The 16,907-nt window shown below is 41.3% G+C and overlaps 1 protein-coding gene across 7 annotated transcripts in view; it reads right to left on the bottom strand.

Annotated features, from left to right (window-relative positions):
- dnm2a (dynamin 2a) overlaps positions 1-16,907 on the bottom strand; it is a 114,486-nt gene that overhangs the window by 37,693 nt on the left and 59,886 nt on the right. For 2 of the 7 annotated variants that reach the window (XM_063015847.1, XM_063015827.1), the window contains exons 11-14: positions 12,539-12,625; positions 9,741-9,811; positions 5,621-5,669; positions 983-1,018 (exon numbers count right to left, since the gene is read on the bottom strand). In XM_063015847.1, coding sequence (XP_062871917.1) covers positions 983-1,018; positions 5,621-5,669; positions 9,741-9,811; positions 12,539-12,625 — 243 coding nt within the window. Of the gene's footprint in view, positions 1-982; positions 1,019-1,192; positions 1,205-5,620; positions 5,670-9,740; positions 9,812-12,538; positions 12,626-15,169; positions 15,309-16,907 lie in introns of all 7 variants that reach the window. The other 5 variants (XM_063015840.1, XM_063015856.1, XM_063015865.1 and 2 more) reach the window with 4 other exon arrangements.

Here is a 16,907-nt window from a genome sequence, read left to right as displayed (position 1 = left end):
TTGTCCCATGAAAAGATATAATGAAATATTTGCAGAAATGTGAGGGGTGTACTCACTTTTGTGATACACTGTATATAAAACCTTGATTTGATTGATTAAGAGATTCAATTATTAATTACTGTATTTGATTAAGTACATTTTATTCTATTTAAAACATTAATTAAGGACATCTACTAATTTTAAATAACATGAATAAAAACAGTATGATATCAGGTAGATTTATATATGCTAGCATGAGCTTTTGATAAAAACTGTTCTTTTTATTTTAGATTATTTTTAAATAAAATAAGTTTAGAATTATTTTTATTAATATGCAATTATAATGCAGCTCAGATCAGTATTTCATTAATTGTTAATAATTAGTAGTAATTATCTGTAGTAGTTAATCATTCAAGTCATTAAGAGGGATCCCACAATCTCCGTCTCACTGGTAAGTAAACAGAGTAAATAAATCAATAGAAATAAAAGTAAATAAATCAATAGAAATAAAAGTAAATAAATCAATAGAAACAAATAAAGAGACAGAAATTCAGAAACTGAACACACATACATAAGCACAGAGGATCAGACGCACATTATTTCGGCGGGAGGTTTGTCCGTGGTTTGTGATTTAGTCGTTTTGGCCCTCAACCCCTCCCACCCCAAAGCCGATTCCTCCACAAGGCAAACTCGGCGCCCCCTGGAGGAGCTGCCAGAACTCAGCCACTTTACAGGACAAATGAGTGCTCAACATATGTTTTTCCCTTTACCCTGTTAAAAAAACAGCTGACCGAAGTACATACAACAGTACATCACATCAAGTGTATGAACAGTAAATGTTAGTATCATGTTTTTTTATTTCTTCAATTACGGGAACTGTTTGTGGGTTAGTTAGTGCCGCTAATTGAAGGGCACTTTCAAAAGGTGGCTACCGATTACTGATAACCAAGATGCCAATTTGATTTTCCCAGTTCCACCATTCGCTGAATGAGAACCAGAATACCTGTTCCAGGTTGCTTTCGGTTAGTCCAGTGACTCGCTGCAGGATAAAAGAAAAGGCATTAATTCTGAACAGCCTGCCCATGGTGTGTGCTATACGGGAATAAACAAAGGGGCCGATTAGCTAACAGAGCAGTCAGTGCCTCAGTTCTCCTGATTGGCTGAGTCCTGGTGAGCCCTGACTAGGCGGGGCTGGTTTGTGCGGGGTACTTACCAGTATTTCACCCTGCAGTGATGGATATAGGTTGGGGTGGGGTTAGGAGAGGGGGAAATCAGAGGAATTACACAAGACAAGCAAAGCAATAGAGGAAATGGAGAGGCAAAAGAGGAGAAGTGATACGACACGTAGTGGGGTTACAAGACACAAGGACACAGACGAACAGAAAAGATAGAAAACAGAAAAGAGAGAGAGAAAGAGAGAGGTAGATTGACAGAGAGAGAGCAACAGACATGCAATTAGATTTTCTTGAAATACCAAAAACTTTATCATAAATGCAGCTTCATCGTCACAGCCGCAATCCATGCACATTTTTAATTCTTCTAAAAGAAACAAAAGTAGCTTTAGTTTATTAAGGTACAGTCTCACAGGGCCAGCTGTCGTCTCTAACAAGACCTAACGTCTAGAGAAACTAGTGAGGGAAGATAAGTGGCTTAAAGATGGGTGCGATTGAAGTCTTATGAGGATGGGACCAAACTCAACGTCAATTTTCGATGGTCTCACCAAAAAAAAAAAAATTAAAAATGTATTTATTTGCATTTCTAAGTTTATTGTGATTATACCAACAACAGACAAATAGTATTTTTTTACCAGTGCACACAGTATTTTTTTATGAGACTCTACCAAAGTTGGGATGATCACAAAAATGATGCAACTTGATTGGATGATTTTTCAGCTGCTAGCTTAAAGTTGACACATACACGGATCAGCCATAACATTAAAACCACCTCCTTGTTTCTACACTCACTGTCCATTTTATCAGCTCCACTGACCATATAGAAGCACTTTGTAGTTCTACAATTACTGACTGTAGTCCATCTGTTTCTCTGCATGCTTTGTTAGCCCCCTGTCATGCTGTTCTTTAATGGTCAGGACCCCCACAGGACCACTACAGAGTAGGTATTATTTGGGTGGTGGATCATTCTCAGCACTGCAGTGACACTGACATGGTGGTGGTGTGTTAGTGTGTGTTGTGCTGGTATAAGTGGATAAGACACAGCAAAGCTGATGGAGTTTTTAAACACCTCACTGTCACTGCTGGACTGAGCATAGTCCACCAACCAAAAATATCCAGCCAACAGCGTCCCGTAGGGAGCTTCCTCTGACCACTGATGAAGGTCTAGATGATGACCATCTCAAACAGCAGATAGATGAGCGATCGTCTCTTTACATCTACAAGGTGGACCAACTAGGTAGGAGTGTCTAATAGAGCGGACACAATATTTAAAAACTCCAGCAGCGCTGCTGTGTCTGATCCACTCATACCAGCACAACACACACTAACAAAGCTCCACCATGCCATTGTTCCCACGGTGCTGAGAATGAATAATACCCTTATTCACCCCCTGAATAATACCTACTCTGTGGGGGTCCTGACCATTTCTCTACATAAAAAAGTAAGTAGAGAAACAGATGGACTACAGTCAGTAATTGTAGAACTACAAAGTGCTTCTATATGGTAAGTGGAGTTGATAAAATGGACAATGAGTGTAGAAACAAGGAGGTGGTTTTAATGTTATGGCTGATCAGTGTACGTAGGTTAGAAAGGCTCTTTTCTTAAAACCATCTACCAATTAATTTATATTTTTACCCAAGTATTTAGACTCAAATAGACTCAAACCAAATGGTTGAGGAGACCATTAAAGGGTTAAGTATACAACCAGGGCCAGATCATGTGTAGAATAAACAGTTAACTGCGTAGAGACCCAGACAATTAGGGGAACCAGTCTCCATGTTAGGGATCAGAAGCATACCGCCAAGAACCAGGTCTTGAATCTCATGTTTGTGCGTCAACATTGCCATCAGCCTAACAGGGTACTCAACAGACCTGGTATGAGGTAGGAAATTTGGTAATAATTTAATGCTGGTGTAAAATTTATGTGACGTTTCCAGTGTTACAAGGATGAATAGTAGGTGGCAACTCCCACTTTGATTACTACATGTCAATGTAGTGTAGTTCCAAATGGTATAGTTATACACCATGTGGCACAAAGGGTGTGGTTCTAGGGTGTGAACACCAGTGCTGTGCCTCTGTTGCTCGTTAATGAGACTACTGTATACAGCCAGAATGACTAGATGCTTAAAGAACTGAGACTTGCTGGCATGAACAGATAAAGGCTAGAATTTGCAGTACGTTGGCAAAGTCGTCGGAGAGAACGAAATCAAATGGTAAGCCTATTTATTTTAGCACTATCCATACTCAACCTTGGCTTTCCCCAGGTATCCAGTGTTATTAGAAATGACGACTGGCATTGCGAGACAAATCAACTATACTACAACATACTAGGATGCAGACAAACCTAACAAGGTTTTTCTTGGTGCATATTCATGCCTGTTAGGTGTCACATGCTGTTACACAATGCAGTGGTAGCAGTGACCCACAGTCAGTGAAAGCTGGAAGAGGGAAAAGGGGGCACTCATCTGATTTTTCTGCAAACGGAAATACAGCATGCCACTATGCTATGACTTTATATTGTGTTATATAAGCTACAGGACTCAAATACAGCAGTGATGTCTCCCGTGCTTAGAGGGCTTATAGGGTTATGAACAGAACATGGGAGGAATTTCAGGTAGCATAACATGTTTAGAGGAGTTACACAGTTTCTGATCATCATTAGTCAAATGTAGTCGATCAGTCAAGACTCCCATGTTTCTTTTGTTTAGTTTTGCACTGAAACAACAAAAATGCAAACATTATTTAAAGCCACCAGATTTTCATATTTACATTTAAGCTTTTCCCAGCTTACGGTCAGTATTGCTGGACCGGATATTCATCCGTAGAAAATTGCTACTAGCCCATAGCAATCAGTTGCACAAAGAGTGTGGTAAGTGGTAACTTATTGGGATTTCTGTGTGTTTGTGTAATAATTTTTGTTGAATGGATAACAGCTAATTGAATAAGGTTAAGTATTTAATATCTATTGATGTGGCGATTAAGCAGCATTTTATATACACTGATCAGCCATAACATCAAAACCACCTCCTTGTTTCTACACTCACTGTCCAGTTTATCAGCTCCACTTATATAGAAGCACTTTGTAGTTCTACAATTACTGACTGTACTACATCTGTTTCTCTACATACTTTGTTAGCCCCCTTTCATGCTGTTATTCAATGGTCAGGACCACCACAGAGCAGGTATTATTTAGATGGTGGATCATTCTCAGCATTGCAGTGACACTAACATGGTGGTGGTGTGTTAGTGTGTGTTGTGCTGGTATGAGTGGATCAGACACAGCAGCGCTGCTGGAGTTTTTGAACACCTCACTGTCACTGCTGGAATGAGAACCAACCAAAAACATCCAGCCAACAGCGCCCCATGGGCAGCGTTCTGTGACCGCTGATGAAGGTATAGCAGATGACCAACTCAAACAGCAGCAATAGATGAGCGATCGTCTCTGACTTTACATCTCCAAGGTGGACCAACTAGGTAGGAGTGTCTAATAGAGTGGACAGTGAGTGGACACGGTATTTAAAAACTCCAGCAGCACAACACACACTAACACACCATCACCGTGTCATTGTCTCTGCAGTGCTGAGAATGAAACAGATGGACTACAGTCAGTAGTTGTAGGACTACAAATTGCTTCTATATGGTAAGTGGAGCTGATAAAATGGACAGTGAGTGTAGAAACAAGGAGGTGGTTTTAATGTTATGGCTGATCAGTGTGTGTGTGTGTATATATATATATATATATATATATGTTTTACCACATTCTTATGCTTGTCAGGTTCATGGTGGATCTGACTCATAGGTCTAAAGGCAAGAAACACCCCAGACAGGTTGCCAGTCCATCACAGGCCAGACACACACTCATATTTATGGTACTGTTTTGTATCTCCAATAGCCCTGACTGCATGTCTTCGGACTTCTGAGAGAAATCCGGAGCCCTCAGAGGAAACCCACATGAACACAGGGAGAACATTCAAATTACACACAGAAAGGACCCTGGTTAGGCAGCAGGGGAATCAAACCTAGGCTGCCGTGAGGTTACCCCACTGTGCCACCATGCTATAAAGAAGAAATCCTAATGCATATTTTTTCCACAAGGTCATGTGATTAAGGATCGGATAACGGGCAGGAGTAATGAAAGCTTCAGTGCAAAACTAAACACGCAAACGTCACACCTGAAACATGTGTTCAGCTGGACGATTACATTTGGGGTTGAGGTAATGTCATTTGTTCATTTATTCACACCTTTTAGAGGGGTATGGGAGGGGAGGTGGAACAAACTGTAATTTGGGAGTAAGTTCATGGGTTGGGTTTTTTTAAAAATGAAAATAGAATCTTAGTCTGTAGTAAATGGGGTATAGAAGGTACACTGGTGAGAATCTATTATCTAGGTGATAAAGCAAGGGTGAGAACAACATGGGTTCTAAATTGACAAAAATAATTGAAGAGCCCTCAGTGAGTGGAGTGTGTACCTGGTTTGGAATGGGCCTTTTCTTGTTGGCGTTTGTCCTCTGCTGCGCACTGAAAAAAGAAGGTGAAGAGAAAAAGAGAGAAAGAACAAACCCAGACTCATTATTTCACTATTTCAGTTCTCTCTGTACTACAGAAATAAAAGCAAAGTAAACACAGCCTGAGCTAAACCTGCAGTGGTGGATAATGAGCCTGTGAGAAGCGGCACACGGCTGAACAGTATATGGGTGTGTATTTGCCCACCTGTTGTTGCCGTACCCAGGAATGGTACCGTCATCCAGCCTTCGGTAGTCGAGACTGAAATGTGACGTCATGATAATTGTTAAATTGGCTAGTGAGGGCGCTAGTACTACCAGATGCACACGCTGCATGCAGACGAGGGTCACGTGCTGTCGACAAGTGTCAAACCCACTCCACCCTACAGGCAACCACCTAAACTGGTCAGCTGTCTCTCACATACATGCAATTAACATGTTTTAACGAGCTGTGGTTTGCTAGTGGTGACCGACAATCATGCAATGTATTTTGAAGAAATCTTGTTAGCCAACATGCTAATGTTAACACGACTTTCCTACTTTGATCCAGGTCTGGTTAAGAACAAATGCTAACAAATGATTGAGATTTACCCCTTGCTTGTCTTCTCTGTTCACTTCATGACACTGTTCTCATTGAAATTATATAATCCACAGCTAGTTAGCTAGTATATAAAATATACAAGTCATGTAGGGCTGGGCGATACGACTAAAAAACTCATATCTCGATATGCTTTAAAAAAGTAGCGATATACAATACGATACGATATAATGTAAACTTAAAGTACAATGGCAAGTCACTGCTATTTTACTTAAAATAACAGCAGCACCGCAACCCAGATCAACCACACAGCAGCATAAAATCATAACCACTGCTTACCTGAGCTTCTCTTCTTTAAATTGAGACCAAATGTATACTTGTTCCATTACAGATAAAATCCACTTTTTTGTAAATGTTTTCCTTCATGTTTCCAGAATATATAAATTCATATATATATATGCACTATATTGCCAAAAGTATTCACCCACCCATCCAAATCATTGAATTCAGTTGTTCCAATCACTTCCATGGCCACAGGTGTATAAAACCAAGCACCTAGGCATGCAGACTGCTTCTACAAGCATTAGTGAAAGAATGGGTCTCTCTCATGAGCTCAGTGAATTCCAGCGTGGTACCGTAATAGGATGCCACCTGTGCAACAAGTCCAGTCGTGAAATTTCCTCACTACTAAATATTCCACAGTCAACTGTCAGTGGTATTATAACAAAGTGAAAGCGATTGGGAACGACAGCAAATCAGCCACAAAATGATAGCCACTTAAAATTACAGAGCAGGGTCAGCGGATGCTGAGGCACATAGTGCGCAGAGGTTGCCAACTTTCTGCAGTCAATCTCTACAGACCTCCAAACTTCATGTGGCCTTCAGATTAGCTCAAGAACAGTGTGTAGAGAGCTTCATGGAATGGGTTCCCATGGCCGAGCAGCTGCATCCAAGCCTTACAGCACCAAGCGCAATGCAAAGCGTCGGATGCAGTGGTGTAAAGCACGCCGCCACTGGACTCTAGAGCAGTGGAGACGTGTTCTCTGGAGTGACGAATCACGCTTCTCTGTCTGGCAATCCGATGGACGAGTCTGGGTTTGGCGGTTGCCAGGAGAACGGTACTTCTCTGACTGCATTGTGCCGAGTGTAAAGCTTGGTGGAGGGGGGATTATGGTGTGGGGTTGTTTTTCAGGAGTTGGGCTCGGCACCTTAGTTCCAGTGAAAGGAATTCTTAATGCTTCAGCATACCAAGAGATTTTGAACAATTTCATGCTCCCAACTTTGTGAGAACAGTTTGGGGATGGCCCCTTCCTGTTCCAACATGACTGCACACCAGTGCACAAAGAAAAGTCCATAAAGACATGGATGAGCGAGTTTGGTGTGGAAGAACTTGACTGGCCTGCACAGAGTCCTGACCTCAACCTGATAGAACACCTTTGGGATGAATTAGAGCGGAGACTGCGAGCCAGGCCTTCTCGTCCTACATCAGTGTCTGACCTCACAAATGCGCTTCTGGAAGAATGGTTACAAATTCCCATAAACACACTCCTAAACCCTGTGGAAAGCCTTCCCAGAAGAGTTGAAGCTGTTATAGCTGCAAAGGGTGGGCCGACATCATATTAAACCCTATGGATTAAGAATGGGATGTCACTCAGGTTCATACAGTGAGGAAAATAAGTATTTGATCCCCTGCTGATTTTGTAAGTTTACCCCCTTACAAAGACTTGACCAGTCTATAATTTTTATGGAAGGTTTATTTTAACAGAGAGAGACAGAATATCAACAAAAAATCCAGAAAAAAAACATTAAATAAAAGTTATAAATTAATTTGTATTTAATTAAGGGAAATAAGTATTTGATCCCCTATCAACCAGCAAGAATTCTGACCCCCACAGACCGGTTATGTGCCCATGAGGCACACAAATTAGTCCTGTCCCTGTATAAAAGACTCCTGTCACAGAATCAGTTTCTTCCATTCAAATCTCTCGACCACCATGGGCAAGACCAAAGAGCTATCAAAGGACATCAGGGACAAGATTGTAGACCTGCACAAGGCTGGAATGGGCTACAAGACCATCAGCAAGAAGCTTGGTGAGAAAGAGACCACTGTTGGTGCGATAATTCGAAAATGGAAGAAATACAAGATCACAGTCAATCACCCTCACTCTGGAGCTCCATGCAAGATCTCACCTGGTGGGGTAAGAATGATTCTGAGAAAGGTGAGGTCAGTCCAGAATTACACGGGAGGAGCTTGTCAATGATCTCAAGGGAGCTGGGAGCACAGTCACCAAGAAAACCATTAGTAACACACTTTGCCGTAATGGATTGAGATCCTGCAGTGCCCGCAAAGTCCCTTTGCTCAAGAAGGCTCATGTACAGGCCCGTCTGAAGTTTGCCAATGAACACCTGAATTCATTCTCTAAGCTGTCACTTTTACCTCTACAACCAATAAAGAGAGACTTTTTCATTACCAGCTCACCCGAATGATACACATACTGTATATTGCTTTGGATTAGAGGAACAACTGAAATTCCACCCAAAATCTGAACTCGGAAGCTCTGATTGGTTTATACAGCTGTTTATCAAGGCCTGAACCATGACTGAATCTGTGTTACATATGCGCACTGATTCATGGAGTCATTTACGCACAACACAATAATGAAAACAAACGAACCTGATTTGATTACAATGAATAATTAGTTTGAGAAGAGTCGTTCTCTGACTTGTTTTTATTGCTCATGCATGAAAGAGAGTATGCAGCACAGCACTTTTTTGCTCTGTTTGAAACATTCTTAATTGGTAACCTGTGTATCCTAGGCATACTCAATATAACAAATATGGTCATTTTCAGCATTGTGTAAAAAGTAATATCAAATATATCGATATTTGTGATACTCTGCTCAGCCCTACCTCCAACACGTGTCTAATTTGTGCCCACTTTTTAGTACCTGACAGTGTTGGGTTCCCACACAGAGCTGTATCACTTCAAAGAGCCATGCTATGCTCCTTGTGACCGCCACCCCCCTTCACACACACACACATACATACATACTTCGCGCAGGCACCCATGCATTTCCGAGATTCAAACTCACAAGTTCGAACACTCCACAGTGGTGTGCTAGTGCGTTACATTAAATGTATCCACTTTAAAGGCATCCCATAGTTCTGACTGACAGACCAAGTTCCAAAATGGAAATACGCTCATGTCAGTCATTTGTCCGTTTATCACCAGAAGCAATTTTAAGGTATGAATATAAAGCCAGCATAAAACATCCAATACTGGTCAGATACTGGTTTGATGTCACTGCTAAATCACTTAGTAAGCACCTGAGTACTGTGCACTACTCTATTATTACAAGATGCACATTACAAGCCAATAACACCTGCACAATGCACAGTGCTGTTAGTCTGCCATTTTTTCAAGTTGTGTACTAGGCTTTGAGGTCTAGTCCAGACTACATGGATTAGTACCTAACCCTGACACACACAGTCAAAGATCAAGACAAACTTCAACGCAATAAAAGGAAACATTTAAGAGTGTTTATGTACTTGGCAAATCCGATGAAGTCCTCATGGTTTGTGTTAACGTAGGACAGCTCAATGTCAATCAGCAACAGAACCTGAAACAAAGAGGGGGGGAAAAAGATAAGACCATGAGTGCTGTAGAGTTCATCAGCCTGATTACTATTTACTGCATTTAGTGTATGCCTGGATGATCATTTAACATTTCTTTTCACTGTACAGGAAGCAGAGAAACTGTTTCTCTAAACACTGAGTCACATCTCAAATACATTTAAAATGAAACTCTGAATGTAAGCATTCTAACCAAGCTGCAACTACGACCTCAGAGGAAAGAATCTGTGGTAAGTCGTGTGGTGCTGATCTGATCTGGGTAACACAGAATAACAAATATAGCTGCAATCGAAAGTATCCAACCCTCTTTAGGTCATACAGACCTTGCAGTAGGTTTTAAAATCAGAAATAGCCGCTCAGGTGGCGCAGCGGTAAAAAGAAACGCGCTGCAACCAGGGCTGGATTCTGAGAAGCGTGGTATCGAATCCAGCCTTGCTTTACCGGTTCGAAGCTGAGTGGCTATATGAGCAACGATTGGCCAGTTGCTCATGTGGGGGGTGGGACAAAGAACCGGATGTGGGTCTCTCTCTGTCAGAATGCGATTGCGTTCTCTGCCGGCTGATTGGAGGCGCTTACACAGAGATGGGAGAGGGTGCCCTTAGGGTGTGTCTCTCCGCATGCAACGCTAGGTGGCGCCAAACTCGTCAATGTGTGGGTGGCAAAGATGCATCTGGCTGCTGCTCGTGTTTCGGAGGGGATACGGGTTAGCTTCAATCACCTCCGTCAGGGCAGGGTTCGGCATAGACAGAGAGGAAGCACGATGCTAATTGAACAATTGGATGCGCTAAAAAGGGGAGAAAAAGGGGTAAAAAAAAATTTTTATAAAATAATACGTAGGGGTTGAATAGTTGTGATATCGGAGTATTACCAAATTATCCTGCTGCTCTAAAATACTATCATTCACTTTCTTTGGTTATTTGCTGCATTACAGTGAGTAGAGCTTTAGGCCAGCGTTTCCCAACCTTTTTTGCACCACGGACCGGTTTCATATAAGATATAATTTCAAGGACCGACGGGGAAGGGAGAATTTAATAATATTGCTCACAAATGATTTTTTTCGCTGCAACGAGACGCTGCTTCCACCTAGGGGAGACAATAACACCTGAAATTGAAGCAGTGAAAACTGCTTTTTTAGCAATATCTAATAATTTATTCTTTCTGTGCGGCCCGATAATAAATGACCCGGTTGAAGACCATTGCTTTAGGCTATCTATTGGAAGATTGTTGATTCAAATCCAGGCTCTGCAATGCAGCCACTGTTGGGTCCTTGAGCAAGGCCCTTAACCCTATCTGCTCTAGGTGTGCCGTACAATGTTTGACCCTGCCTTTTGACCCCTGCTTCCAAACAAGCTGGGATATCTGAATAAGTCTTCCACTGCTGGGGATCCCTGATATTTTGCAGTCGAGGTGGGTATATTGCTGTTCACACCTCCTCCGACCTTTCCACCCATGCACTCTCAACATGTGCCTCTATCCACCAATCAGGGTCGTTGCCCCATCAACATATTCCAATCATCCCTCACTTTAGGCACTGCCAATTATGCCCACTAGATGGCGCCCAGCCGACCGGTGGCGATGCAGAGTTTCGAACCGAGGAGTTCAGAATCTCAGCGCTGGTGTGCTAGCGGAATATCACGCTGCACCACCTGGGCGCATAAAGGCATCCTTTATTCTTCTATTGCAGTGGTCCCCAGCCACCCGGCCACACAGAAAGAATAAATCATTAGAGATTGCTACAAAAGCAATGAAAACACTGCTTTTATTCCTAACATCCTATCTTTGTGAAGTGAAGCAAAACAAAGTTACAGAGTAGACTGGACATAAGGAACACACTTTGGGTGTTATTGTCTCCCATCACCCCTAGGTGGGAGTGTCTCGTTGCAACGAAAAAAGCTCAGGGTTACCACTGATTTTCCATCACTGGTGGGTAGTATCATTATGCACTTTGTGTTTTTCATTATGCTCGTCGTATCATTTTACAACCCCAAATCAGAAAAAGTTGGGACAGTATGGAAAATGCAAATAAAATAAAAATGCAGTGTTCCTTACATTTACTTAGATTTTTATTTGATTACAGACAGGATGAACCCAAAATATTGTCTGCTCAACTTCATTTCATTTATTAATATACCTCCATTCCTGCATTTTAGGCCTGAAACACATTCCAAAAAAAGTTGGGACGGGGGCAATTTAGGGCTGGTAATAAGGTGAAAAAAATTAATAATGATGTGATTTCAGGTGATTGTAATCATGGTTTGGTACAAAAGCAGCATCAAGGACAGTACGGACAAAAGATGAAAAGGACCATCCAGACTGTTATCAACAAAGTCCAAAAGCCAGGGTCTGTCATGGTATGGGGTCGTGTCAGTGCCTTTGGCAAAGGTCATTTACACTTCTGTGATGGCAGCATTAATGCAGAAAAGTACATTGAGATCTTGATTATCCTAACCCTAACCCTAACCCTAACTATTACAACCCAAATATTCAAACATTTTTAAAAAAAATAGTACACAGCATTAAATTGGTTGTAAGTGTAGTTAAGGCCCTGGACTAGTAATCAGAAGGTCACTAGTTTAAGCCCCACCACCACCCTTGAGTGGGACTTTAATTTCTCAATTCTCTGAAATGCTTTCAGACACAAACTTAAGTACTTTTAAATGAAAGTGTATGTTAAATAAGGTAAATCTACATGTAAGAATGAAAGTATGAATCACCTGGTCCTTGGTCCTGCCCTCTCTCTCTCTGACATACGTCGTGACAATTCTCTCCGTTTCCTCTCGGAGTCTGGGGTAAGAGTTCAGCTGCGAACACAAATGCCACAACACTGCAGACTACAGCATGTACTGTCCACACTAACACACACAAGCAATGCTAGACTATGTGAAAGTGTCACACAACCGAATCAAGCACAAGCGAGTGTTAGTTCTCCAGCCCCACCAAGCAATAAATCATTTTTCATTTGTAATTTTCAAACTGATGTAATCTGTGTGCACACAAGCTTGCATGAACACCAGCACGCCTGCACGCACACAAGTCATGCACCATCAGCTTGCACAGAGTCTTGCAGAGCTGAGAGTGATGACTGTGCTCGATTGGTGTTAGAAAGGTCACACAAATTCACATACAGATGAAAAGAGAAATGAAGGAAGCTGCTAGTTTAAAGCGAGAGCTAGAAACTAGGGCATGAGGAGTACGGTTGGGAGATGTAAAAGCATAAACGAGACAACACTGCACGTCAGCTAGTGGATATATCGTTTCCTGCGCAGTTCAGAAAAATTCAAAGGCAAATAATAAACATACATTACGACGCTCTTGATTACTGGTCATGAACTGCTATATAACATCTATGACATGATGGAGAACAATCTATTCAAACCTTACAGCTGGTTTATACTGTCCACAATGAGTGTAGCACCTCCACGATAGAAAGAGCAGCATAGTACCAGAACTAAAAAGTTAGAGTTATTTAATAAATGCTTGGATGCTGATGGTTTTTGATGTAGCATCTTCTATCAATGTTTTTAAATGTAAATTCATATACATGTTTTACCACCAATTTATCCTATTTCAGGGTCACGTTGGGTCTGGTTTCACCAGAATCCTCAGACGCAATCCACTGAGGGGCCTTGGCCAAGGAGATTCAAGCCCTGGATCCAAGCAGTAGTGGGACAGCATAATGTACTGCTGCACCGTGTAATGTTTGAATGGTTTAAAGGTTATTTTTAGGAAGATTTAGATAATATTGATTATTAGCACTTGGGTGGCACAGAGATGAAATATAATTTGACAGCCCACTACCACTGAGATTCAGTGTTTTAATACACATATACATACACATCTATTTTCAACTAATTCACCTTAAGCCAGTTATTTGACTTTAATATTATTATAATAATTTTTTTCAAATATAAATGCATAGGAAATATTACATGTTCAAAATACACCCATTTAAAAAATATATAAATGTGTGTATATGTATATGTTTATATATAAATATAATTTGTTCTATATATTTGTTCTATATATTTATGTTTGTGTTTTTTAGCCTTTTTTAGACTAATACACCATAACTAATACACCACTAGCACTAATTATTTTATTACTTATTAATTATTTAATTAATATACTTATATAATAAGTTATATAATATATATATATAATAATATATATTTAATACTATATACACCAACTAGGCATAACATTATGACCACTGACAGGTGAAGTGAATAACACTGATTATCTCTTCATCACGGCACCTGTTAGTGGGTGGGACATATTAGGGTGGGACATATCAATATTAGACATATTGATGTTAGAAACAGGAAAAATGGACAAGCGTAAGGATTTGAGCGAGTTTGACAAGGAACAAATTGTGATGGCTAGACGACTGGGTCAGAGCATCTCCAAAACTGCAGCTCTTGTGGGGTGTTCTCGGTCTGCAGTGGTCAGTATCTATCAAAAGTGGTCCAAGGAAGGAACAGTGATGAACAGGCGACCAAGGCACATTGATGCACACGGGGAGCGAAGGCTGGCCCGTGTGGTCCAATCCAACAGACGACCTACTGTCGCTTAAATTGCTGAAGATGTTAATGCTGGTTCTGACAGAAAGGTGTCAGAATACACAGTGCATCACAGTTTGTTGCGTATGGAGCAACAAGTGGGACCGAGACAATATTAGGAAGGTGGTCATAATGTTATGCCTCATCGGTGTTTATATAATTTAATTTTAAGCGGCTTTTTTTTTATAACTAATAAATCTTAAGCCACTAGCACTAACTATTTTATTTTATTGTTATTCATTTATTATTATAATTATTATTATGAGCGTTATTTATAGGAAATATTAGATGGCGTGACAATATTTTAGCTGTATTGTTCACTGATACAAACGGTTTAAATGCAGATGGTATGGGATGCAGTTTCTAAATCTTCCACAAGGTGGTACATGCGCCACTTTGCATCAATGACCAGAAAGAAAACAAGGCTTCAATAAACAAACCTACAAGCCGGGATCAGGTTTCTACTACAATTAATTCCACGTTTTGGAATGGGCAGAAGGAAAGTCAGGCTGGTGCTTTTCTAGTGGAAAACAGTGCTGTCAACTCATCGGGAGGAACTGAGGAGGATCATGGATTGTGACTGGATGAAGAAATGGCTGAACTCAGGACTGCCACAAGCACAGTCCAAACGTAAAAGATGGACATGGCTAAAGGAGGAGCGGGGACTGATCTCATACGGACAGGTGCTGATCAGGTGACAGGGTGGCACAGACAAGCGTGAAGGCGTTGTGAACAAAAACCAGGAGGCCGGGGGCGGGTCCTGTTTCCGATCCCCTCCTGGTATACCTTGTCGGCACACTTCATGACGAGCGTGGTGAGCTCGGTCACCACCATGTCCACGCACTTCAGACTGGGAGCTTTCAGTTTGAGGATCTGCTTTTTCACAATGGCCTCAAACGCCAGGTCAGGGGTGAATAGCCCAGTTCTGAGGGGACGTTCAGAGAGGGACGTCGAGGCATTGGTGGCAAAGGCGAGGCAGGAAAGAGAGAGAGAGACAGAAAGAGCAGAACACGAGGAGGAAAGAAGAAAAGAACTTGTTTAGTTTGTTAATCACTGCTAATCTACAGACACTTAAATCAGTCCAAAAAGGGGCAGGCCGTGGTTTCCACATCCTTACTTGCCATCAAGATTACCCACAAATCCCTCTGTAAGCCAAACATCTTGAATGCATTGCAACACTGTTTTTAATGCACGCTTGTCAACATCCTTTTATTGGGTAAATAGCAGCTGCAGATGTTTAACAGTTTGGTATTGATGTATAAGGTCAAATACACATTACATGCATCATACTATTAAATACGCCAGTCCACTATCAACCAATCGGGCAACTACACAGACATGATTGGGTCGAACAGCCAAGCCAGTTGGAAGATGCACTTATCAGTGTGCTTACAGTGCTGGTCCCAAGCCTGGATAAAAATAAGGAGGGTTGCGTCAGGTAGGGCATCTAACAAAAACCTCGTGCCAAATCAGGTTTGCGGGCCATAATTACTTGCTGTGGCAACCTCGTAATTATGGGACCAGCCAAACAAGCCAAAACAACTAAATTAATCCTGATCAATATAAATATTGGAATGCTTATTCCAAACTATTGGAGAACCAAGACCTTAAATAAAGCCAATCATACAGTACAGCAGTCAAATTTATATTAATACATAAATATTGGAAAATGAAATACCAGATGTATTAGCAGAAGACTATTAACTATTGTAAGGCTATTATAAGACTATTTCCTTTGTGCAGTTAAGGTATTTTGTATCTAATCTACACATCTATAAAGCAATAACTGCTTTTTGAATAACACTAAGGCTGTCCAGCCAAGCAGCCAACAAGCCACATAATTAGCCAGCTATACTGACATTGCAAATCGTTAAAAAAATATTAATGACAAAATATTTACCAGAGAGCAATTGGCAATAAAGTGTTTTTCATGTTTGTAAATTTGGAAACACTTCCGTCCCCCGCCACACTACACACTCTTAAGCCGTTAGGGAAAGTTGAAGAGAATGCATTAAAAACAGTGTTGGAACATGTTAGCAGAAGATGATAAGCCTGCGGTTTGCTCCTTTTGGACCGGAGACGAGCGGGTAACGAGCGGCATTCTCTGTCCGTTCGTCTCGGCCGCACAAGACCAGCACAAAACCCCAACACACGACAGCAGAACCCATACACAGGGCGGTCGGCGGGCTCAGGGGTCACACCGCCACGTCGTACGCAGATCCGGCATAAGCATGAGGTGTATGATGCTGCGCTGTTTTAGATATTCACTTCTGGACCACATGCAATTGATTTCCCTACGTAGTGTTTGGTCTCTGATGGTTGTTTACTGGATCTACAAACCTATAAAGCTAACAAGTCATGAAAGAGTGTCACCCAATATGCGAACACACAGGGTCTGTCCGAAAACCTAGTGATCTCTCTACATAGACACATTTAATGACATTCTACGCGCTCCTGTCTAAATGCTTAGATACCATAAAATGCTGCGTACTGAGGCACCTTATTTCAAAGTTGTAAACTGACT

The sequence above is a fragment of the Trichomycterus rosablanca genome, chromosome 2, assembly GCF_030014385.1.
Source record: "Trichomycterus rosablanca isolate fTriRos1 chromosome 2, fTriRos1.hap1, whole genome shotgun sequence".
NCBI lineage: Eukaryota > Metazoa > Chordata > Actinopteri > Siluriformes > Trichomycteridae > Trichomycterus > Trichomycterus rosablanca.
The sequence above is the reverse complement of the archived record's forward strand: the minus strand, read 5'-3'. Positions and strand labels throughout refer to the sequence as shown.